Source organism: Aegilops tauschii, chromosome 6 (genome assembly GCF_002575655.3).
Source record: "Aegilops tauschii subsp. strangulata cultivar AL8/78 chromosome 6, Aet v6.0, whole genome shotgun sequence".
Taxonomy (NCBI): domain Eukaryota; kingdom Viridiplantae; phylum Streptophyta; class Magnoliopsida; order Poales; family Poaceae; genus Aegilops; species Aegilops tauschii.
In genome coordinates, this window is record NC_053040.3 from 344,871,090 (window position 1) to 344,894,573 (window position 23,484).

Consider the following 23,484-nt stretch of genomic DNA (forward strand, 5'->3'; position numbering starts at 1 on the left):
ACACTCATATCTGAAACAAGAACTCACAAAATCTTTCATAGTCTCTCTTATCTCATCTATGACTACAGCATAAGATGAAAGCACGTTCTCCCTAATATCTGAGACCACTTGCATGCAATCAGAACCTATAATCACATGGGAGAGGTTTCCGCGCTATACCGCTACATGTTCCTGGGCCAGCCCACTAGGTTCGCCAGTGGGCGCCAGTTCCCTGAACCGGCGCATGAAGTGCTAGGTAATTAGAGAAAGTCACTCGTCTGATTAGAGGGTTCAACTACCCAAGCCCAATTCACCAGCAAACTCACATCTTTAAACTCCGAAATCACTAATTGAGAAGTATTCTTTCCGAAGATCACTCTCACCCCCGGAATACAATACGACAAGTGAGCACTGCATGCACATGTAATGCGTCACTTGTCGCAACTTGAGAGTTTTCTTTTTTTTTCAAAATGTTTTATCTCTTAAACAATGCATCCAAATCTCGAACCGTTTTCACCATTGAATTACTCGTGTCGAGATCTTCAAACTAGATCCCATGTTGATAGATTTTGACGAACATTTTTTAATGAAAAATCCGAAACGAGAGCATGTTTTTTTTCTTTCCAAAAGAGGCACGGCCGTGCCTCTCGAGAAAGCAAAACTGTGCCACTCGTGGAAACAAAACTGTGCCTCTCGCGGAAGGAAAAAAAGAAAACAAGTTTTCCCCCTTTCCGAGAGTCACAACCGTGCCTTTCGCGAAAGCAAAACCGTGTCTCTCGCGAAATGAAAAAAAGAAAACACATTTTTTCTTTTTCGCCGTGCCTCTCGCAAAAGCAAAACTGTGCCTCTCGTGAAAGCAGAACCGTGCCTCTCGTGAAAGAAAATAAAAAGATAACGTATTTGTTTTCCGTTTCCGAGAGGTACGGTCGTGCCTCTCGCGGAAGAAAAAAAAATCCGTGACCGTGCCTCTTGCGAAAGCAAAAAAGAAAAGCACATTTTTCTCGCAAATTTTTTTCGTCTAAAAGCTAAGAAAGACATGTGAAAAACCAAAACCCAAAAAAAAGTCTAAAAAGCCGAAAACGTGTGCGATTTAAAAAAAAATCCAGAGAAAACCCCAGAACACGACACGTGGCAGCGGCTGAGGACGCTCTCAGCACACCCCTAAGTGATCGTTAGGAGGCTTTCAAAGGAGCGATCGTTAACTAGTTGCTCTATTTAAACTCACATTCCCTTTCCCTAGCATTGATCCAACCCGCCTGGCTGATCCATACACAGCATCGACGGCTAGAGGATTGTTCGATCTGGTGGAGACCGTGTGTTGCCGTCGACCCACGGCTCTCCAGAAAGTCTACATGTCCATAAACAGTGGCACCACGCCCTCCCCGGGCTCCCGCCACCGGTAGCCTTTTGGCGCTCGCCGGTCATGAGCAGTTCTTCTGTAGTAGTGACTCCACGCACGGCACGCAATTTTCCAGATCACTATCGGTAAATCCGTCCCTTGGAATAATTTTGTTCGATTCAAACTTTTATGTACACCATTTACAGGATTTCGTGCGTGTTCAAGGATTGGTCATCTCCAGTCCTCATGGTACTGCCGATGCTGTTGTTGCCACTCGAGAATCACCGAGCGGAGCCCCCGGTTCGGGGTGAGTTCGCGGTGCGCGAGCTTCAGGTTGGTCATCGGCGACGTGTCGTGCCCACTGTCCAGCCACCCTCTGATCGCCTCTGCTTCGTACGTGAACCCGTCTGCCGCGATGTGCGGATCATTCATCATCTCCTGCTCACCACCCATGACAGAAGAATGATTTGGTAAGATTCGTTGAACCTTGCAATCTTGGTCGCCAAAAAATCGTGCATCGTCATGTCATGTACTGATGTACATACCTGGAAGATCGGGCAGACGAAGTAGGACGGCGTGGAAGCCTCGTCCGGCAAAGCCGACGAGGCAGCGAACGTCGGCCGCCGGGCGGTCAGCGAGGCGGCCTTCATCAGGGGCTCGACCACGGTCCACACCTCCCGGGCGAGGTCCGGGCGGCGCCTCCTGCTCATCTCGGCGCACCGCAGGCCGAGGTGCGCGAGCTGGTTGGCCTGCACGAACGGCCAGGCCCCCGCGGAGGGGTCGAGGACGGTGTGCAGCTCACCCTTCTCCACCGCGTCCTCCACCACCTCGGCGATCTTCTGGGGCCGCCTGCCCGTCAGGAGCTGCAGGATGATGATGCCCAAGGAGTAGACGTCGGAGCGTGGCGTCAGCTCGCCGGACGACAGGAACTCCGGGTCCATGTATGCGAAGGTCCCCCTCGGGGTGGTCGTCCGGTACAGCGTGGTGGCGGCGGTGGAGGTGCCGGACTGCGTCAGGAGGCGGCAGATGCCGAAGTCCCCCAGCTTGCTCACCAGGTTGGCGTCCAGGAGGATGTTGGCCGGCTTCAGGTCCCCGTGGACCACCGGGTGCGGCTTGTTCGAGTGCAGGAACGTCAGGGCCGAGCACATCTCGTAGATGATCCTGGTGCGCACCTGCCATGTCAACGGCGGCGTGTCGTTCGCGCACGCGAGCCGGTCCTCGAGGCTGCCGTTCGGGAGGTACTCGTACACCAGGCCGAACGCCTCCCGGCACGACCCGATCAGCGCAACGAGGTTCGGGTGCCTTACTCTGCCGAGGACAGCAACCTGCCATGGCGTTTATCACTGCAGGATCAGATATGACCGACTCTGTGAACTGATGCCAACGACGATCAACTGAAGGATTACCTCTTGGTTGAATTCTGACTGGCCCTGCAAGCTTTTCGGATGCAACAGCTTTATAGCCACGGTTGTGCTGCGCAGTGAGCCTTTGTAGACACACCCGAACCCGCCCTCGCCGATCTTGAGCACTTCGTCAAAGCTCCGAGTTGCCTGCTCGAGCTCAACGGCGGAGAACTCGGTGTTCAATGCTTCAGTCGCCATAGAAATTCTCTGCTCGCTCTTCTGGCGCAACTCTGCAGCCGCGGTTGCCGCGGCATCTCTCTCTTGTTGCAGCTTCTCTTTGTCTGCTTGGAGCGCTTCGAGAAGGCACTTGCTTGTGGCCAGCTTCTCCTCGCCATCTCTAAGAGCAGACTCCATCTCGGTCATGCGCTGCTCCAACACGGCCTTCTGTTCTTCTGCATCATGTAGTTGGTCGTATATCGTGTCACACTGAATTTTCGTTGCTTCGAGCTCCTGCGCCTGTCTCACGAGTGTCTCCTCGATTGTTTTTCTCTGTCTTATCTCGTGATGATACAACTTCTCCAACTCCTTGGCCTGTAAGATTAGATTGTCTTTAGTTGGTTTCAGTGCAGGCGCTTTACAATCTGAAATTATGCGCCTTAAAAGAACTGACTTATGGGTTAGAACTCAGAACCAGTTACCTTTTGAAGAGCTGAAAGCAGATCAAGTTCGGCTTTTCGGCGCTTGGTTGATTCTTCGAACACCTCTTTCTTCGATTCTTGAGTTTCGCGGAGAGCCTCCTCAAGTCTACCATACATTTCCGCATCAGCACCTGGATTCTCCTGTATGGCACAAACACTTCAGTTATCTGTTGCATTTCATTAGGTGGAGTTCTTTCTTTGGTGATTAATATTGCGAGACTTCGACAGAACAGTAGGTGATACGTACGAGCTCATGAAAAGGAGATGAAAAGTGGTCATCGTCAGACTCGTGCATTGGATGATGTGTTGCTGATTCGGAGACACTGATTGCATCATCGTTCCTTGATAGATTGTACCAGGAGCTTTGTGATCTCCTCCCAAATTCATCCCAGGAATCCATAGAACTCAATGGTGTTCTTGTTGGCCTGGCATTCGCATTGAGTTCCAAAGGTTCAAATAGCTGAGGTGGCGTACCACCAGCTCCTCGAGAGTGATGCCGCATCACTTCTGTTCTCGATCTGTTCAGATTCTGCTGTGGACTTCCATTTGAGCTTGGTGCTTCACTCTCTGAGTGGTGGATCGTAATCGATCTCATGCGGCTGGAAATGCTGCTTGCTGATAATGTTGATGCAACTGTCGATGCAGGTGATGGTGGTATCATGGGAATGGTTGTGTTTGCTTCCCTGCAGCATTGAGCCATTGACAGGTAAGGCAAACTAATTTTCATATGTTGCTCAATGCACTCTACTGAGATCCATATAAAGGAAAACTAAGTGCCTATCTTAAGGCTGTTGGCTTAATCTTACCTGGTACATATCAGTTGTCCTTTACAAGTAAACCATATCTTACATGGTGAGGCTTCTGCTTCCATTAGTCCGAGTGCTGTCTTGGACTTTGGTCTTTTCATTTTCCTACAATTTTGCCATCAAATTTTAGGTTTTGATATCATAAAATGTCAAGGCTTTTTTGTTTCTCGTTTGTTACTAGTAGCACCATACATGGACTGGTACTTATCAGGAACAAACAAGATTCGTGGTGTATCATTTCATTCTGATGATATTCTGCAGATCTTATAACTACGAAAATATGGCATTAGAAGAGAACTATCAAGGTGTTTGGTCCATACTTTGAGTAATGTTTGTCTGCAGCTGCTCCCATGACAAGCTTGGTGATGCCATGAAGGGCAATAAGCTCCTCAAGTCCTTTAGCAACATCATCTTTCTCAATTATGATCTTCTCACAGCTGACCTGTGAAAGCAAAATGGTAAAAGCAGATTCTCATAGCTGATCTGTGAAAACAAAATTGTAAAAAACAAATCTCGCAATTGGGATACACTTTTGCTTCTTAAATTCTCCTATTTGTTAGTCCATATTGGATTACTTAGTGGCAACCGTATCATGCACAACCCATCCTTACGGTACACTCATCTAAGAGTGGCGTGGGCAGGATATCTCCACGCCCCGGGCCAGCCTCGTTGGCACAGTGTGTACTGTAGCTACAATATACGAAGGATTTCTTCTTCACGCCCAGGGCCACGGCCAGGGCAGCCCGGGGCCTGGCTACGCCCCTAACTAGAGTTATTTACCCAAAACCACCACATTATGGGCTAGGGTAACAGATCAGTACCACATTTGAGGCAGGGCACCAAAAACCACCAACAATGGGGCTAATCTGTAACGCGGAGCACTGACGCTGCGTTTTAGCCCAGAAAACAGCGAATCCGACAGGTGGGTCCCGCCTGTCGGGCTGACGTGTCAGCGATCATGGTACTCGTGGGCCGGCTACTCGGCCCACTCGCGACCGGCAACTTCCCCGGTGGCTTGCAGGCCCGAACTGGGCCCGTTAAGGGTGTAAGCTAGTACATTACCGTTGGTGTGTGTTGCGTGTGGATCTGGGAAGGAACTGGTGGCTTCGGCCAGTACCGTGTGCGTGTGAGCTTGTATTCGTCTTCCATGGCGAATTCCTCCCCAATTCGAATTCTATAAGCTGGTAGCTCACATCTGGTATCAGAGCCGTTCCATCCTGGAGCTTCCCCGCCACTCCCACCACACCAGATTCAGCGAATTTCGCCGGCGAGAGGCCATGGAGAAGCTGTCGGCGGAAGGCCGCAACATCCATGAGTTCGTCAAGGCGGCCGTCACCGACGATCTCGAGCAGCGCCTCAAGGTACACAGCGACGACCTCCTCAAGTCCATGACCAAGCTGCTCCAGGAATCGACCAAGACCCTGGACGGGCTCATCACGGCCTGCGTCGACGGCGTCCGTTCCGAGCTCCATCTCGACATCGAGCAGATCCGCTCCGATCTGGAGCTCGTCGACATCGAGCAGGTCGACTACGAGGCCAGGCCTGGGAGCTCGTCTGCTGGCAGAGAAGTGCGTACCCAGAACATCTACGTTCCACCACCTGCTCGCGGAGCGCGTGATCTGTCGTCTCCCCGGGAATTTCAGTCGCCCCGCGAACTCGTTGTCCTGGATCAAGGTGAGCAGCACAACTCAGGTCCCCGAGTGGAATTGTCGCGGTTTGACGGGCCTAATCCACGGTTATGGCAAGCTAGATGTGAGGATTACTTCAAGTTATGGGGCACTCACCACAGCCGGTGGATATCTTATGCCACTGCCCAGTTTGAAGGTGCAGCTGCTCGATGGTTGGAGTCAGTGCAGAGGTGAACTGTAGAACTGCATTGGACTGAATTTTGCAACCTATTGCAGACAAGGTTTGGCCGGAACCAACACCAGAACCTCTTGAGGAAGATGTTCAGAATTAACCAGACTGGGTCAGTGGAGTATGTGGAACAATTTGCAGAATTGTATGACCAACTCACTGCATATGAGTCCAGCCCTGATCCTCTGCACTACACCACCCGTTTTATTGATGGTCTGAAACCAGGTGTTCGGATGGCCATTGCCATGCAAAAACCACGCGATCTGGATACGGCTTATGAGTTGGCCCTGCTCCATGAGGAACTGGGAGAAATGCAGTATACTTCCACAACAAAAAGAAGCACTAACCCTTCAGGGACTTATCCTTACAAGGCAAAGACGATGGAAGATAAGAAACCAACTGAAGGCCACAGATCCCTGCCAGTTGAAGATAAATGGACTTCTCTGAGGAATTTTAGGAGGGCCAAGGGATTGTGTTTCATTTGCGGTGAGAAATGGTCCAAGGACCACCAATGCAAATCTACAGTCCAGCTACATGTGGTTCAAGAGCTTATTGATCAGTTGCAAAGCTCCACTCATTCCTAGGATGATTCAGACAGTGACTCTGACAATCTGATGCTGTTGTCAGCAGCTGCTACAAGCAACAGTGTGTCTACACTATCCTTGTCCTTGCTAGTCAATATAAAAAATGCAGAACTGAGGTTCTTGGTAGATTCTGGCAGCACTCACTCATTTTTGGACAGCTCCTTGCATTCCATGCTTCCAGATATTACTGATATTAAAGCAGTTACAGTGAAGGTAGCAGGTGGAGGAAAATTGACTTGCTCACAACAAGTGAAACAATGTCAGTGGAGTTGTCAAGGTCAGGAATTTTCCCATGATTTCAGACTATTGTCCTTAGGGGGTTATGATGGCATTTTGGGTCTGGATTGGTTGGCCAAACATAGTCCCATGTACATTGATTGGGAACAGAAGTGGCTTTCATTCCAGTACAAGGGCGTTACTGCCACTTTGCAAGGAGATCTGCCTGAGGAATGTGCTTTTACAGTTATGGCCATTTTTCAGAATGTTATCTCTGAACAAAAGGAACAGTTACCTGAAATTCAGGCTCTGTTGGACAAGTATGCCGTGGTCTTCTCTCCTCCTACAGGTCTACCTCCCAGAAGACAGTATGATCACAGTATACCGTTAATCCCTGGTGCTCAACCAGTGTCCATCAGACCCTACAAATGGAAAAGCAGGTGCAGGAAATGCTGCAAAGGGGAATAATTCAGGTGAGCAACAGTCCCTTCTCATCCCCTGCTCTGATGGTTAAGAAAAAGGAAGAAGGAGATTGGAGGTTGGTCATTGATTTTAGAGATGTTAATGCTCTCACAATTAAGAGCAAATACCCAATTCCTGTTATAGATGAATTACTAGATCAACTTGCTGGAGCTCGTTGGTTTTCAAAACTAGACCTAAGAGCTGGCTACCATCAGATCAGTCTAGCACCTGGAGAAGAATTCAAGACTGCTTTCCAAACCCATACTGGCCACTATGAGTTTACTGTGGTGGCTATGGGCCTGACAGGTGCACCCAATACCTTCCAAGGGGCAATGAACACAGATCTAACTCCAGTTCTGAGAGGAGAAGATCCTTGTGCAGTGTGTTTCTTTGATGATATCCTCATCTTCAATAAAACCTTGAAAGAACACTTTATACATTTGGAAAAGGTGCTGAGTATTTTGTTGGAAAAACAATGGAGAGTGAAGTTGAGCAAGTGTGACTTTGCTAAACAAGAAATTGCTTATCTGGGCCATGTTATTAGCAGTGAAGGAGTTTCAACAGATGCTAGCAAAATTGCAACTGTTAAGAGTTGGCCAGTGCCTACTGATGTGAAGCAAGTCAGAGGATTTCTGGGCTTAACTGGGTACTACAGGAAGTTTATCAGGAACTATGGGATGATCAGTAGACCATTAACTGATCTGTTGAAAAAGGGGGCTATCTTTGTGTGGACACCAGCTACAGAGATATCTTTCCAAACTCTGAAGCAAGCTCTTATTCATGCTCCTGTCTTGGCATTACCTGATTTTTCTAAGCAATTTGTGGTTGAAACTGATGCTTGTGATGTTGGGATTGGTGCTGTTCTGATGCAGCAGGACCACCCCATTGCTTTTGTCAGCAGAGCTCTAGGTCCTAGGAACAGAGGGTTATCTGTTTATGAGAAGGAGTATCTAGCTATATTGTTAGCTATTGAGCAGTGGAGACCATACTTACAGTTCCAAGAGTTCATTATCAGGACAGATCAAAAAAGTTTGGTGAATCTTTCTGATCAGAGACTGCATACACCCTGGCAACAAAAAGCTCTCACAAAAATGATGGGATTGAATTATAAGATTGTTTACAAGAAGGGTATTGATAATTCTGCAGCTGATGCCCTTTCTAGGAGACCACAGTCAGATTCTCAAGTGTTAGCAATCTCTGGGGTTCAGCCTAGTTGGTTGGAAGAAGTGGTGGAAAGTTATAAGGATGACATAAAGGCACAGGAATTATTGCAACAGTTGTCAGTGCAGCCTAAGTCCAAAAACAATTTTCAATTGTTACAAGGTGTGCTGAGGTATAAGGGTTGCATTTGGGTAGGCAATGACTGTGGTTTGCACACAAAAATTTGCCAAGCTTTCCATGACACTCCCTTGGGTGGTCATTCTGGATTTCCTGTCACCTACAAAAGAATTAGGGCCCTGTTTAAATGGGTGGGTATGAAGAAACAGATACAGCAATTTGTGCAATCTTGTCTCATTTGCCAACAGGCCAAACCTGAGAGAGTGGCTTATCCTGGGTTGCTATCACCATTGCCTGTTCCTGCAAAAGCTTGGGAGACAGTGACAATGGATTTTATCTCAGGATTGCCATCTTCTAATTAGTATGATTGCATCATGGTGGTCATTGACAAATTTACAAAATATGGTCATTTTATACCTGTCAAACATCCATATACAGCCCAGAAAATTGCTGAACTTTTTCTGGACAATATTTATAAGCTTCATGGCATGCCTCTCTTTATAGTATCTGACAGGGATCCAGTTTTCACCAGCAAATCCTGGCAAGCTCTAGTGAAGAGGACAGGAGTTATGCTTAATATGAGCACATCATATCATCCTGAAACAGATGGACAGACAGAACGTGTTAATCAGCAAGTGGAGTGTTTTTTGAGGTGTTTCATCAGTGCTCATCCGAACAAGTGGGCAAAGTGGCTTTCACTTTGTGAGTTTTGGTACAATACCAACTGGCATTCAGCACTTAACAAATCTCCATTTGAGGTTCTTTATGGTCATGGTCCTCGGCATTTTGGGATTTCGGCTTCAGACTCAATTGATCCTGTTGATTTGCAGCAGTGGTTGGATGCTCGAACAGTGGTTCAGCAGTCAGTGCGCCAGCATTTGTTGCGTGTTCAGCAAAGGATGAAACATCAGGCTGACAAGAAACGCACTGAAAGAACATTTGCTGTGGGAGATCGAGTATTCCTTAAACTCCAGCCGTATGTACAATCATCAGTGGTGCACAGGGCAAATCATAAACTTGCTTTCAAGTATTTTGGTCCGTTTCTGATTCTGGAGAAGATTGGCGAAGTGGCTTATCGCTTACAGTTGCCAGCAGCTAGTCATATTCATCCTGTATTCCATGTTTCACAGTTGAAGCGCTGTGTGCATCCACAACATGAGGTACTCAAGTCGCTTCCTTCTGTTGATGCTCATCTTCAGTTCCCTGTTAAGATACTGCAGGAGCGCCTTCGCCGCGCCGACAACCGATCGTTGGCACAAGTCCTAGTTCAGTGGAGTGGAGGGGATGCTTCTTCGGCAACCTGAGAGGATAAGGATTCACTTCGTCAGTTGTTTCCTCGTGCCCCGGCTTGGGGACAAGCCGGTTCTGAAGAAGGGGGGAATGTCAGCGATCATGGTACTCGTGGGCCGGCTACTCGGCCCACTCGCGACCGGCAACTTCCCTAGTGGCTTGCAGGCCCGAACTGGGCCCGTTAAGGGTGTAAGCTAGTACATTACCGTTGGTGTGTGTTGCGTGTGGATCTGGGAAGGAACTGGTGGCTTCGGCCAGTACCGTGTGCGTGTGAGCTTGTATCCGTCTTCCATGGCGAATTCCTCCCCAATTCGAATTCTATAAGCTGGTAGCTCACATGACGTGGCAAATACCAAGCACACAAAAAAACTTTGACTAGCTGAGGTGGCAGATGAGCTGCGGGCCCCGCCTGTCATTGACTACATGGTCATCTTCATCCCATCTCTATTTCTATGGAGCATTGTGTCGAGCAGCTTGTGCGCGGCGAGCCATCTCTGCCGATGCAAGTCGAGAGCTCCATGGGCAAGGCGAAGGGGAAGCAGCGGCAGGACGAGTACTACCACCTCGCCAAGGAGCAGGGCTACCGGAGCCGCGCGGCCTTCAAGCTGCAGCAGCTCGACGACCGCTTCCGGTTCCTCCCGCCGGCGCGCGCCGTGTTCGACCTCTGCGCGGCGCCGGGGGGCTGGATGCAGGTGGCCGTCGCCCGTGCCCCCGCCGGCGCCTTCGTCGTCGGCGTCGACCTCGTGCCCATCCGCCCCGTCCGCGGCGCGCGCCGTGCTCGACCTCGACGCAGAGCCCCCGAGCCGTCTCCTGCGGGGGTCCTCCTGCTCGGGCTAATGGAGGCAGATGCAGCGTGGCAACGCGCAGTAGAAGCCGATGGACGATAGGAGGGAGCTCTGCGTCGGCGCCGGAGGGAGCTCCGCGGCTGCGCGCACTATACGCCATGGACGACGGGAGGGAGCTCTGCGGCGGCGCAGGAGGGAGCTCCGCGGCTGCGCGCAGTAGACGCCGACGGGCGGCGGGAGGAAGCACTGCGGCGACACTGGAAGGGAGCTCCGCGGCTGCGCGCACTGGATGACGACCCGGGCGAGGGAACAGAGCTCTGCGGCGGCCGTTGCACTCCTCACGGCGGCTGCTGTCCGACGAGCACGGCTGCGGGCGCAAGTCCTGTCGACCTTGAGCACGGGAGGGACGCAATGACTTTTTTAATTTATTTGTAGGACCCGATTGCTTTTGTTGAAAATTTACAGGGACCGAATTGACAGGAAAAGAAAAGATAAGAGTAAGAAAATAAACACACGAGTCATTGACAGGTGGGACCCTCGTCCAAGTCAGTAAATTGTCCACATAGGCACGCCACGTCAGCCTGCCCACGTGGAATTTTTTGCCACGTCATCCCGACAAGCAGGCCCCACCTGTCGGTTTCGCTGTTTTCTGGGCTAAAACGCAGCGTCAGTGCTCCGCGTTACAGATTAGCCCCATTGTTAGTGGTTTTTTGTGCCCTGCCTCAAATGTGGTACTGATCTGTTACCCTAGCCCATAATGTGATGGTTTTGGGTAAATAACTCCCCTAACTACAAGATTCTAACCAAGTCGGCCGAGGCACCAAATCAAAATGAAAAGAGATCTAAATGAACTCCACGTGCACTTACCAATTTGCTCTACCTACGTATTCACGCAAAATTAAAATCCATTATGTGATACAAGGTTCCAAGAAGTTTTTTTGTCTGATGCACTTTGAATTTGAAGCTAATTTTCGAATTTGTTTTGCCACCGCACTCCATTGGTTGCACCAAAAAGTCCAGAAAATTTTCATGTCGGTTTGATGCCTGAACCAAAGCGGGCAGTACGATATCTTCCTTGATTATGGTTAGTTTATCCATGAGAGAGACGTAGCAGATGTAGGAAGAAAACCTTTAGCATTGTGCATAGCACAACATATTCTTCTAGCCTTTCCAATGCCTTTTCTAGCTCCTGCTTTCTGTAGTCCTTGACCTGTTCTGGATCCAGCCTGGTATAGTGCATTTTTGCTCCCACTGGAAGAACAGAAAGACAAGGGGTTCAAAATGTGACAAGGACAAATCCTACTATTAAGTCTACTCTGAACTCCCAAGCAAAATGACCACATAAAGGTGGGATGCAAATTTTCAGTTAAATGGTCAGCGAATATTTGTGCTGATGCCACCCTGTGAATCTAAAAATAAATAAATTATGCAATGTTGTTCCCGATATACTGCAGCGAATTTATGCTAGATTGACACCGAATGGTGGTGCTTTTCCTAAGAAAGTGAACTGTGTTGCTGAACTTCAAGGCCTGTTGGGTGTGTACATAGTCAAAGTCTAAGCATTGGCTCGGCTTGCTGTTGGCCAAAGCAAAATAGAAAATACTACCAACAAAACAAAACCATTCAATTTGACGAACCGCACATTCACTGAGAATCAAAACGGCATCGGCATCCGATTTCGGGGATACCTTCTTCCTCGGAGAAATTCATGGCTTAAATAACCCAAGAAGATAAGGAAGCCTTACTCATGGGGATCATCTGCGCGGGGCGGTGGACGTGAGCCACCACGACCTGCGCGCCGTCCTTGGCCAGGTTATGCAGCGCCCACTGCAGGGCGCTCCTCCCGTGCTTGACCTCTCCGGGGACGGCCACGAACACCCTGTCCACGGCGGCCCGTCTCGCCTCCGCCTCCACAATCTCGCCGCCGAAGTCCGCGAGGCTGCTCACCGACGTCCTGAAGCTGTAGCGCGACCCGCTCCCCGACGTGTCCCACCGCCTGTGCGCCTCCATCGCCGCTGACTCCGACGGCGCCAGTAAATGAATGCCGCGGCCGGCTGCCTATAAACGTATTGCGTGAGCGCGTTGCGGGCTCTGAGGAACTGACCGGGGATGACGGGGGAAAATTCGGGGGAAATGGCTGCGCCGTGCCGAGTTGGTGTTTATCAATGCTTCACGACTTCGGGTCAACGGTCTCCGGGTCCGTGACAGGGAGTTCCGAATTAGTTTTAACGGAGTCTAAAACCGGCAGAATATTAGGTGATGCAATGACCCAAGTGCTCCCATGCTCCAAATTTGAAAAAAAAAATCGAATTTTGGAAGTGTCAAAAAATTCTGTTTTTCTTTTTGTGAATGTTCACAACACATATGTCTACAACTACTAAAATATCGAGATCCAACTTCAAAATACACATTGAGAAAAAAAAAAAGAAAAATCCAACATGATTCAAATGCATCATATGAAACAGTTCAGCTACAAAAAGTAAATATAGTTCATCCAATACAAACAATTCAAATAGAAATACGCATGTTGTTCATCCAAAAGCCATCACCACTATCACTCGGGCCGAACCTCGATTGGGCCAATATCTCGCCACGAGTGAGTTGCCAATATCTCATATCTCATCGTCGTGGCAGCCATCGTGCTTGGATTTTTTTTTGAAATTGTTTGAATTGCTTACCACATGTGTCACGTGGTAGCCATCGTGCTTGGATCCATGAACATGATAGCATGCTCTTCATTTTTTTTTCCTTTTGCAAGCCTCTTCTCCTCAATGCAATCCTACGCTCCTTTCCTTGCACCCACAATCTTGTATGCGCATCGTCGATCGCTTTGCAACATGTCTAAGTCGACTGACGTCAACATCTTTTCTCTTTTTCATATTATGTTTTTTTAATTTTTCTTTCTCAAATTTTTCGTCCCTTTTTCTCTTGATTTATGTTTTCTAATACATGAATGTATTTGTACTAATTTTCTGATCACGGATAAAATCAAATAAAATAAGTTAATGTATTTGTGCATGTTTGGAGGGCATGCAACTAGGGTTGCCCGCTGTCGGTGGACATGCAGTTGTGCGCATCTGTTCGATGCACAACTGCGGTTGTGCGTCGATGTGCTGGCTTGCAACTGTAGTTGCGCGATGGTGTGCAGGCGTGCAACTATAGTGGGGGTGCAACCAGTGACATGCAATAGTATTTGCTTGTGAACCACTGGCATGCAACTGTAGCTCCATAGCCGACGAGTGTGCAACTGTAATAGCGCGCTGCATGAAAAAATGATAAAATAAAAATCACACAATCAATCAAATAGATACAAAATAACGGATGTAAAATAGATAGAAGGAAACAAAAGATCCGCATAGATTTTTCCTCGCAAATCTTGCAGATATAGCCTCGACTGAGGCTTAACTAAGTTGAAATTAGAATGAGATTTAGCCGATAAAATAGACCATTCTTATTGAAGAAACTAGAAGAACGCCCGTGCGTTGCAACGGGGCCACATTAACTTTAAGAGTTCAATATTAATATTCTCATACATATCAAGTGACATTGACGACCTTTTTTACCATCAAATCCTCATACACACTCTCTCCCTCCCTCTTCCTCACTCTCTCTCCCCCTCTCCCCCCCTCTCTCTCTATCTCTCTCTCTCTCTAACAGACACACACATATCCATCTTATTGGGTACGGGACCATAATCCATCTATTTTACACACACACGCGCTAGTGAACAACAATATGGATTATCTGTATTATATGTGCCACCACAACTGAGGGATTAATTTCATGTAAATCGGCCAGCCACAGCTCCAAGAATACGCGGAGGAGGTGGCCCGGGTCGGCGTCGGCGCCGTCCGGCGTGGGCCACGGGCCCGCTTCCAAGTGCTTCTGCGCGCCGGCCACCCACGCCGGGCCCTTCAAGTGCCGCTTCCACCGCACCAACTCCCAGGGCCACAGTCACGGCCAGGGCCAGGGAAGCCGCCCTTCTTCGCCCCCTTCACCGGCCGCGGCTAACGCGGTGCCGCGGCACCCGGCCTCGCCGTCCTCGTCCTCCGGCACCGTCGCGATCCAGTGACGCAGCCCAAGCATCGGCCTCGAGAATCAAGAACGCTCGACAACGGAGAGGGAAGGGAAGATCATATACCTGTCATAAGAAAGGGAGTTTATTTACTGCTCCCTCGATGTATTGTTTTCTTTGTTTGGAGATTGATTATCATCCGTGAGTTAAGGTAAGGTTAATGTGATTGAGCGATTATCTGAAAATCAATTATTTGTTTTCTAATTAATGTGATTGAGTGATTTAAGGTAAGGTTAATTAATTTAGATTTGATTTTTAGAGATTGTTCGTGATTGATTCTACATTACTAAATAACTTGCGCCAGTACGAAAAGTTCTGATCTGTTTAGATTTCTTTCGTTGTGTTAGAGGGTGACGCGAAAATAAACTGATGAAGTAGGGGAAGGGGACGAAAAAAATCTACGAAAAAAACAACGAAGATGGGAAGAGGTATAAAAAAACCATGAAAGATGGGACGAAAAAAACCCTGAAAGCAAGACTATCAACTACTTCATTAGAAGTAGAGATTTCTTTATCGGGTAAGTTCCGACCAACATGAAAGATGCAATGATCTGGGCACTTAAGAAGAGAATTGCGTATTAAAGTGAGGCTTCCTTCTTGGCGTTACAAAGAACTGATATAGGGGTGGTCGTTTCTTAGTTCACCTTGGTAGAACAAGGCATCTAGCGGTGGGTTCGACTCCCACAGTATTGTACATTTCCAATCAGTTTGATACTTTGTTTGACTCAGAGTTCTTACTGTCCATTATAAATTATGTGGCTGTGCAAACCCACTCCTTCATCGAGAAAGGATATTGGCTGAGTCGCAAATTTAACTGGCTAAGAGCAGCCTAGGCATGAGAGTGGAAGCAAGTATGACTTCACACATACCACTGTGAGCACCTCTGAAACGCTGAGCTAATATATTTTGGGATTACGAAATTGCCATAGACGTCTCATTATCAACACAAACATCATCTCCCACGGAACAAAAATCGCCGAAGTATGAAATAAATTCAGAAAAATACGAACACCAGCGCCAAAACTAGGAGTTAAATCTCGGCAGGCTTATTTCACCACAAAGAATCCAACCGTACGAGCTACTACGATCAATTCCCAGTCATTTTGTAGAAGATGAAGTTGCAGACCTAAATGTCACATGAAAATTGATTGCTTGCTTGCATGTTGCCATTTTGTTTGATAGCCATTTGTAGCTTGGCGAAGAACTGCAAGCTAATGCTTCGTGTCAGATTTTTACAATGGTGCCTACATCTAAGATTTGAACATCAAACAACACGTAGTTTTAATTCCTAGGATAACATTTGAAAATAATGAGTATTATTTAAGTATGACATTAGTTAGGTTGGTAATAACGCATATGTTACTAGTCTATATTACTACCTTCATAATGAGTAGCAACATATATGTGGTATCATGCAATCCTCATTTGTTTAGACATAGACTCATTTTGACTCGGGTGCGTTATGTTACGGTAAAATATTATGTTACCACAATCATCTCTCTACTCTTTAACTACTTGTCACATAAGCAAATTTGTCATGCGGTATGTTATGTTACTAGCTAACTTACTCCCACTATAACCAGCCTTATGGCAACGTTTGGTACCTATGGTTCCCCAGAGCTCTCAACCCCGCTATTGACTGAAAGACATCCTACTTCGAGTAGTTCAATGGTACTTTTTTTGCTTCTTTTATTCTTATCAATATATTCTCCTCTGTATTCCCGCAAAAAATATATTTCCCCTCTAAGAGAGCCCGTGATATCTCTTATGTTTGGCCTAACCATGTCTTGTGCCAACGCGAGAGGTAACATGTAGTGTCATATAACACTAAGCTGGATAATTCTCGACTTGGCAAAAAGTGCATGCAGGCTATTAAAAAGGTTTGGAAATAAAGATAAATTATAAGAGATATATGAAAAAGGTAGGGTTTTATCAGGCCCATGGGTAGATGGGCTTGAGTGCAGGCAACAACTCATCTCATATTGGGCTAAAGCCTTTTTTTTGTAGCCTTGAACCACCACACAAACCAATTAAATTTTTGTTATAACAAGAATGATGGCCACTAAACCCATCATTTTTAAATTTGTCACACATAATTGTCAAAAGGTTTTTAGTAAAAAGGGTTTAAGGTAAGGTTGAATAAAACATTATTACTCCCTCCGGTCCTTTTTAGTCTGCCTATAAGTTTTGTTCAAAGTCAAAGTATCTCGACTTTGACTAAACTTATAGAAAAAAGTATCAACATTCACAATGCCAAATCAACATTATTAGATTCATTATGAAACGTAGTTTCATATTTTTTTATATTTGGTATTGTGGATGTTGATATTTTTTTAAATAAGTTTGGTCAAACTTTCGCAGAGTAAAAAGGACCGGAGGGAGTACATGTGACATTATGATGCAAGTTCCTACAAATAATAAGAGGAGCTTTGGTGCTTACAAATTGTATGATGAAATGGGTTTGTGGCTATGTTGTGACCATAATTAAGTACTCCCTCCGTACCAAAATGTAAGACCGTTTTTGACACATTGCATGTGATGATCACTAGTTGGGTTATTATGGATTGTGATCAAAATTGCACCAGCATCCTCCACTAGAGTAGGAACATGAGCAATCAGGTGTCGATTATCACTACACCCACCACTAGGTTCTCCACAATCCAAAAAATCACGTTTCATGCATGTAGTTGACACATTACCCATGGAAAAGTATGACATAAGCCAAAAAGTATTTAGTTTTGCGTCTTGTAGTTAACTCACCTTTGGAAACCTTGGGATACAGTTCTAACCAGTAATCAACCATAGATTGTGTAGCTTTGCGTTAGCCCCACACGACCATTCAAACTTGGTGTAATAGTCAAATCTTCCATACAAGCTTCACATTTGAACAATTGCCATTTCAGCTAAAACTCTTCGAGTCTGTGTCACTTGTATTTGCAATCATGTTCATGTACATCCTTCCTTCCATGTAGATCCTTTTTGAATGCCTTCCATTGGGTAGGTACCTAGGAATATCCCTAAGGGGGGGATGCTAATCCGCGTGCGGCCGTGCTAGCGCTCGCTTTCGGACAGCCAGATTTGGAAAGTTCACTTAAAGCATGAACTTAGAGGGTTTTGTAATTGAGGCTGCCCCGCCACTCCACCCCCCTGAAAATCGGGGGGCGCAGAGATTAGCAGTGGGTTAAATTGGAAGGGCCGGCATGCATGCATGTTTTAATCAGCCGTGAGCTGCGGACATGACCACATCCATGTTATGGGCCCCAATGGATAAAGGTGTCGGCTGACCTCTCCGCTTTGGATAGATCGCTCGCTCCAGCGTGCGGCCGTGTAAAAGTCTTTTCGCCCTAAGGGATCATTGCAACTATCCAGAATGATATATGATGTTCTTGTCAGCGAACCTGATACTACACATGCCGTAGTAGAGGGCATATGCCCCCTCCATTTTTTCACATTATATTATGTTTTCCCATCTAACTACTTACAAGTATACACAGAATGAATGTAGCCAAAACATTGCAACTTCAGTGTTGTTCAATTGACTCTACTTTCCCTTTTACCATGGGTCACATTGAGACCGAAAAAACCTTCCAAAGTTCTCTTGACATGGTCCTCAACAATTTTTTTGTTTGTGCAAATAAAAAGAGGCCAAACACGTGGCAAATTTCCTCAGTATAGCAAGGACCCGAAAACATAAACGTGAGATTCAATTGTACCTTCCTGTGAACGTCTCGGTAGTGCACTGAAACGCAAAATTTATTATTTTCAACACTAGCACCCTAGTTCCTCTGATAACCTCTTTTAAACACTATGTGCCATGTCGTGCAAGTAGTTCATTAGCATTTCCATAATGTAATCAAGTTTAACAAAAAATATGTTGATTATAATAGTTAGTTGTATTTTATACCCGAGTTAATATAGGTTCATACTTGCAGTAGGGCGGTAGCCTTCTGTTTCTTGTCAAGCTTAAACGAAGTCGCACACTGGATTCTTGCTGGGATCACGACCCCTTTTGACCTGGGACAGTTTGTCCTTGCCTTAATGTGTTGGGTTGTGTCAAACTACCAATCTTGGATCTTGTTGTCCTTTTTGGTTCTTCCTTTTGTGCACTTCACACTGCCTATTATTTTATTTTAGATAATATTTATACTATCTGAGCCCATTTTGTTACTACGGTTTACCCTTCTAAATGAAATTTAGCACCTCTCCTGCTAATTAAAAAACATATTGTGATCTTCTTAGTGAACCCAGGAGTGCACATCTCATAGTAGAGGGCATATGCCACCCCCCCAAATTAATTTATATTTTCTAATATAATTACACACAATTATACATGGAATGAATACAATCAAAACTTTTAAACTTGGGTGTTGTCCAATTGAATCTACCTACCACTTTACCATGGATCACTTTGAGTTATGAAAAATCCGTCAAAGTTTCTACAAAATTATGTTTATGCAAAATAAGGGCCAAACAGAGACAATTTTCTTATTATAGCAAGGATGCAAGAACAATAAAACCTGAGATTCAATTATACCTTTTTGTGAACATGTCGGGAGTGCAATGAAACACAAAACTTGTCTTTTTCGACATAGAACCCTTAGTTTCTTTGATAATTTTATCCACACACTTTGTGGCATGTTGTGTAAGTCATCATTAGAATTCCCATAATGTAATCAAACCGAGTAACAAATGTGTTGAATATAATAATTAATTGTAGTTTATACCTGAGTTGTTGTATGTTCCTACTCGCCTTAGATTAGTAGGCTTCTGTTTAATCACTCTACGGGTCAAATATTTATGTAGAATGGGAGATCATGAAAGACAAATCATAGATAAATTTTAAGAATTACAAGAAAGAATGTCTTACTAGTTTGATGTCAATCCCATGACTCCTCGCGTTCTCAGGATCGACGAGCAATATGAAGTCTTTCGTTGAGCATGATAGTAGGAAAACACTTTGAAATCTCCAATTAGAAATGCGTAAAACTTTGAAACTAAAAGGATAAAAAATCATTAGTACCACAATGCCCTATCACGCAACCTTCCAGTGATGATTGAAGTAGGGAACAAGTTGCCAACTTCTCTAATATCGTCGCGCATTTGATTATTTGACTGATGATACAACAGATTTTGAGATATCAAGAAACATGTAAGCATTTTAAAATTGTCAAGTCCTTTTGGCCAACTATCTAGGATATTGGAATATTCTTACAAATTCCAGGTCTGGTTTAGGCTCAATAAACGGCTCAAGGCATTGTAACTATTGGTTTTGTGGTACTAGTCAGGCCTGCGGTCCAGGTTATGAACATTCCATCATCACCATTGTGATCCTTGGTTGCGACATTTGTCTCTACTAATCATAAATAGTGATGATTTCATCCTCAAAAATGGAAGCATCATTTGGGATGAAAAAACATCATTGTTGTGGTGATGAAATTTGTCATCACAAAACCCCAACCACTTGTTTAGCACAAAAGGTACCTTGTATGCACAACGCTCACTATTTACTCATTCATATTGTCCTAGTGGAGGGTGGACTACATAGGAAACAAAACATTGGAGCAACTCTAGTAGAGTTGTTATATCAGACCGATCGGCATAATAACCGTCGATATGACAATTTTGACAAAAATCACTCTAGTAGAGTCACTATCTGACCCCTAGGTGCCATAAATTATGGAGGTTACGCGAGGAGGAGGAAGCTAATTTGGAGCTTGCTCCATAAACGAGTTCGTAACCTCCATATTTGGAGGATGTGGAGGTCCAATATAGAGCTTGCTCCAAATCTAATCGACATCACAAGACAAAAGTTTCAGCTTCTTCCTCCTCGCGCCATGGCCATGTTTTGAAGTTGTGCGGCCTCCTGTGCACCACCGGTGAGCAACTATCCTGTCATTAATGCCACACCTGCCCCCTCAGATTCCCATGGCGGCCCGTCGGGTGGCCGCCTACAACCTCTTCAACTACCTCGCGCCAGCCTATAAAAGGCCGCCGCGGCCTCCCTTCTCTCCCCTACTACAATCCACTTGCTGAAGCCTCTCAATCTTTTCTCGCCCGCCTCCAATAAGCCCTCTCGATGCCATGATGCAGCGGGAGGAGCTGCCCCTCATCTTCTGTTATGGAGATGAGGATAAGCCGGAGAAGCCTGGCATCAGAGCGGGTTGAAGACGACACGATCTTGGACCAAATTGGACAATAGATGAGGTATGCGCGGACGCGCCCGTCCCCATGTCGCGTCCATCCCCGCATTGCCGAACTGGGACGTGGCCATCGAGGTGAGTTACCAAGCTATCATGGCTCTCGTTAAAGCATACCTTACATCACTGACCCCGCCACCACCGGCAAATCCCGCCGCGGCCATGGCCGTGGCCCCAAGTAGATAATTAGTTTAATTATTGTGAATGTAAATTCGCAATGCGGCTATGAATGAAACCGTCGCTTTAATATCAAACGTGTTATGCTAGATTTTTTTTGAACTAATTCGTGTGCTTGTGATTTCTTTTAGCAAGCTTGTCGGTTGGTGTGTTCTTGTTAGAATAAAACGCTAATGCAAGATCATAGACGACACACAGAGGCACGATATTTTTTAACGAGGTTCACCGATATGGCTACATCCTCGGGGCATGACTACGGGCGCTCCTCCCCAAGATACCGCAACACCGGCTGCCCGGGCGCCGGCACAAGCCGTAGGCTCCCCCGCGTACCTGTTGCTACCAAGTCGTCATGGGTTACAACGTGTGGTGCCCCTCTGTATATAAGAGGCGTAGGATACAAGTGTCTGACTCCTACACAATTCGTACCTAACCACACCAATTACAACTCCAAGTCCATGTAACCCCTTGCGTACATAATATATTCGACACAAATATAACAAACTCCACCTTGGCGAATATTCTCCACCACCTATAAGTCGTCCATGCTCGAACCTCCATGTACTCTGGACTTGGGTTGTTTCCTTTGTAGCTTACTGAGAGCTACCCGACGGGCCAGACCCGCCGTCACCGTGAGACTCCACTACTACTTTTGTAGATCCACTCCCCATGGCTCCACCTGCAATAGTGCTCCCTTGCAACTTGTAAAGATGCGAAGCCGTCCTCTCTTCTATCATCACGGTCACCCCATCTTCCATGATTTTCATGGTCTCCGTATCCCGATCACAATGGATTCCATACCACCATCATGAAGAACACCAAGCGAAATTAGATTCCTCCTTAGCACTGGCACATGCCTGACTCCCCGAAGCATCCGCTCAACTCCGTCAAACATCTTGATTTTGATGTCACCTACTCCAGCAACACGATAACCTGTGTCATCGCCCACATAGGCTAAAACCTAACTCACCAGACTTGTACAAAGAGAACCACTCCCTGTTGGCGTCGCATGAAAAGAGCAAGCTGAATCCAACATCTACGCTTTAGTTTTTGTTGACCGCCTGTTTGTACAACGAGAACATCACTATCACTGTCCGAGCCATCACCATGAGTAGCCGCATTAGCACTTGCCCCACCCTTCAGTTCTGGGCATTCCCTTTTTATATGTCCCCGATCCTTGCACCTGTAGCACTACACCTTTTTCTTTTTCTTCTTCTCCGCCTCTTGTCCCTTCCTGAGCTGATAACCTTTAACTGCCAACCCCAAACCTTGAGTATTCTCCCTTTCTGCAACATTCTTTTGCTCCATCAACTCATGTCCAAGCAACACTGCAGTGACTTCCTCATTATTGATGGTTGTCTTTCCATGTGTCAATGTAATGACCAAATGCTCATACGACGATGGTAACGAAACAAGAAGAAGCAGTGCCTTATCCTCATCATTAATCTTGTGCATCCAGACGCGCTAGATCCGTGACCAACTGATTAAAGGCATTCACATGCTCCACAAGATCCAACCCCTCTTGCATCTTCAGCCCATAGAACTTTTGCTTCAAATACATCTTATTGGTCGCTGACTTGGACATATAACGATTTGCCAACTTGTCCCAAATTACCTTAGGGGAATCTTCATCCATGACATGATACATGACCTAATCCGCAAGACAAAGCCGTATGGTAGCGGCCGCCTGCACTTGCATATCCTCCCACGCATCATTGTCAACCTTGGTCGGCTTCGTCTCCTGCAAACCCTTCAAGATTACCTGCTGCGCCAGAATATCCTTGACTCTTGTCTGCCATAGACCGAAGTTACCCGTGCCATCGAATTTCTCCACATCAAACTTGGTGAACCCCGACGCCATGCCGAGCCACGATCTAACCGACCTGTTGCCGCCGGTCTGACCGCCCTTGTTTTCTTCTGCGACTTCCTCACGAAAAAGATCACCGATCCCGTATTCCTCGTCTGAAGCCACGCTGTAGTCCACGATCTACCAAGAAATCATACCTGCACAGCACCCTGTTCGCCCTTCGAAAAACCCTGCGAAGCCTCCCTGTTACAAGCAGATCAACTCCCCGTGTTACAGAAGCGCTCCACCTTTTCCCCGAACTTGCAAACGATTTCTGTGCCCTGCTAGCCTCGTCGCCCCAGCCTTTTATTCTCCGTTGGCTCAGCCGACCTTACTTTTTCCTTCCCTGACACAAAAAACCGAGTCTGAACCCGTCACGGCATCATAGATTCCAAGCAGTAGCCGTAGTCGAACCCAACTCCAGCAATCACGCCTCCGGCCGAACATGCATAATCTTTTGTTCAATCCAAAGCCGTACATGCATGCAAGCCATGGACCACCGTGCCTGTGCACTAGTCCGAACCGGCCCCACGTGCATACAAAAGGAAACTCACAA

At 46.5% G+C, this 23,484-nt stretch overlaps 1 protein-coding gene across 6 annotated transcripts; it reads right to left on the bottom strand.

Annotated features, from left to right (window-relative positions):
• Positions 1 to 1,446: 1,446 nt before the first annotated feature.
• LOC109779302 (U-box domain-containing protein 33) lies at positions 1,447 to 12,786 on the bottom strand. Of its 6 annotated transcripts, none has more exons than XM_020337898.4 (9): positions 12,383 to 12,786; positions 11,767 to 11,888; positions 4,486 to 4,607; positions 4,166 to 4,270; positions 3,607 to 4,042; positions 3,360 to 3,500; positions 2,725 to 3,252; positions 1,864 to 2,643; positions 1,447 to 1,756 (listed from the first exon to the last, which is right to left on the bottom strand). In XM_020337898.4, the coding sequence occupies exons 1-9, from the start codon at positions 12,645 to 12,647 to the stop codon at positions 1,550 to 1,552; spliced, it is 2,706 nt and encodes a 901-aa protein (XP_020193487.1). In that variant the 5' UTR covers positions 12,648 to 12,786; the 3' UTR covers positions 1,447 to 1,549. The 6 variants fall into 6 exon arrangements, with proteins under 6 accessions (XP_020193487.1, XP_040248549.1, XP_020193488.1 ...); XM_040392615.3 differs by lacking the exons at positions 11,767 to 11,888; positions 12,383 to 12,786 and adding exons at positions 8,818 to 8,862; positions 8,980 to 9,093; XM_020337899.4 differs by lacking the exons at positions 11,767 to 11,888; positions 12,383 to 12,786 and adding exons at positions 8,818 to 8,871; positions 8,980 to 9,065.
• Positions 12,787 to 23,484: the final 10,698 nt, after the last annotated feature.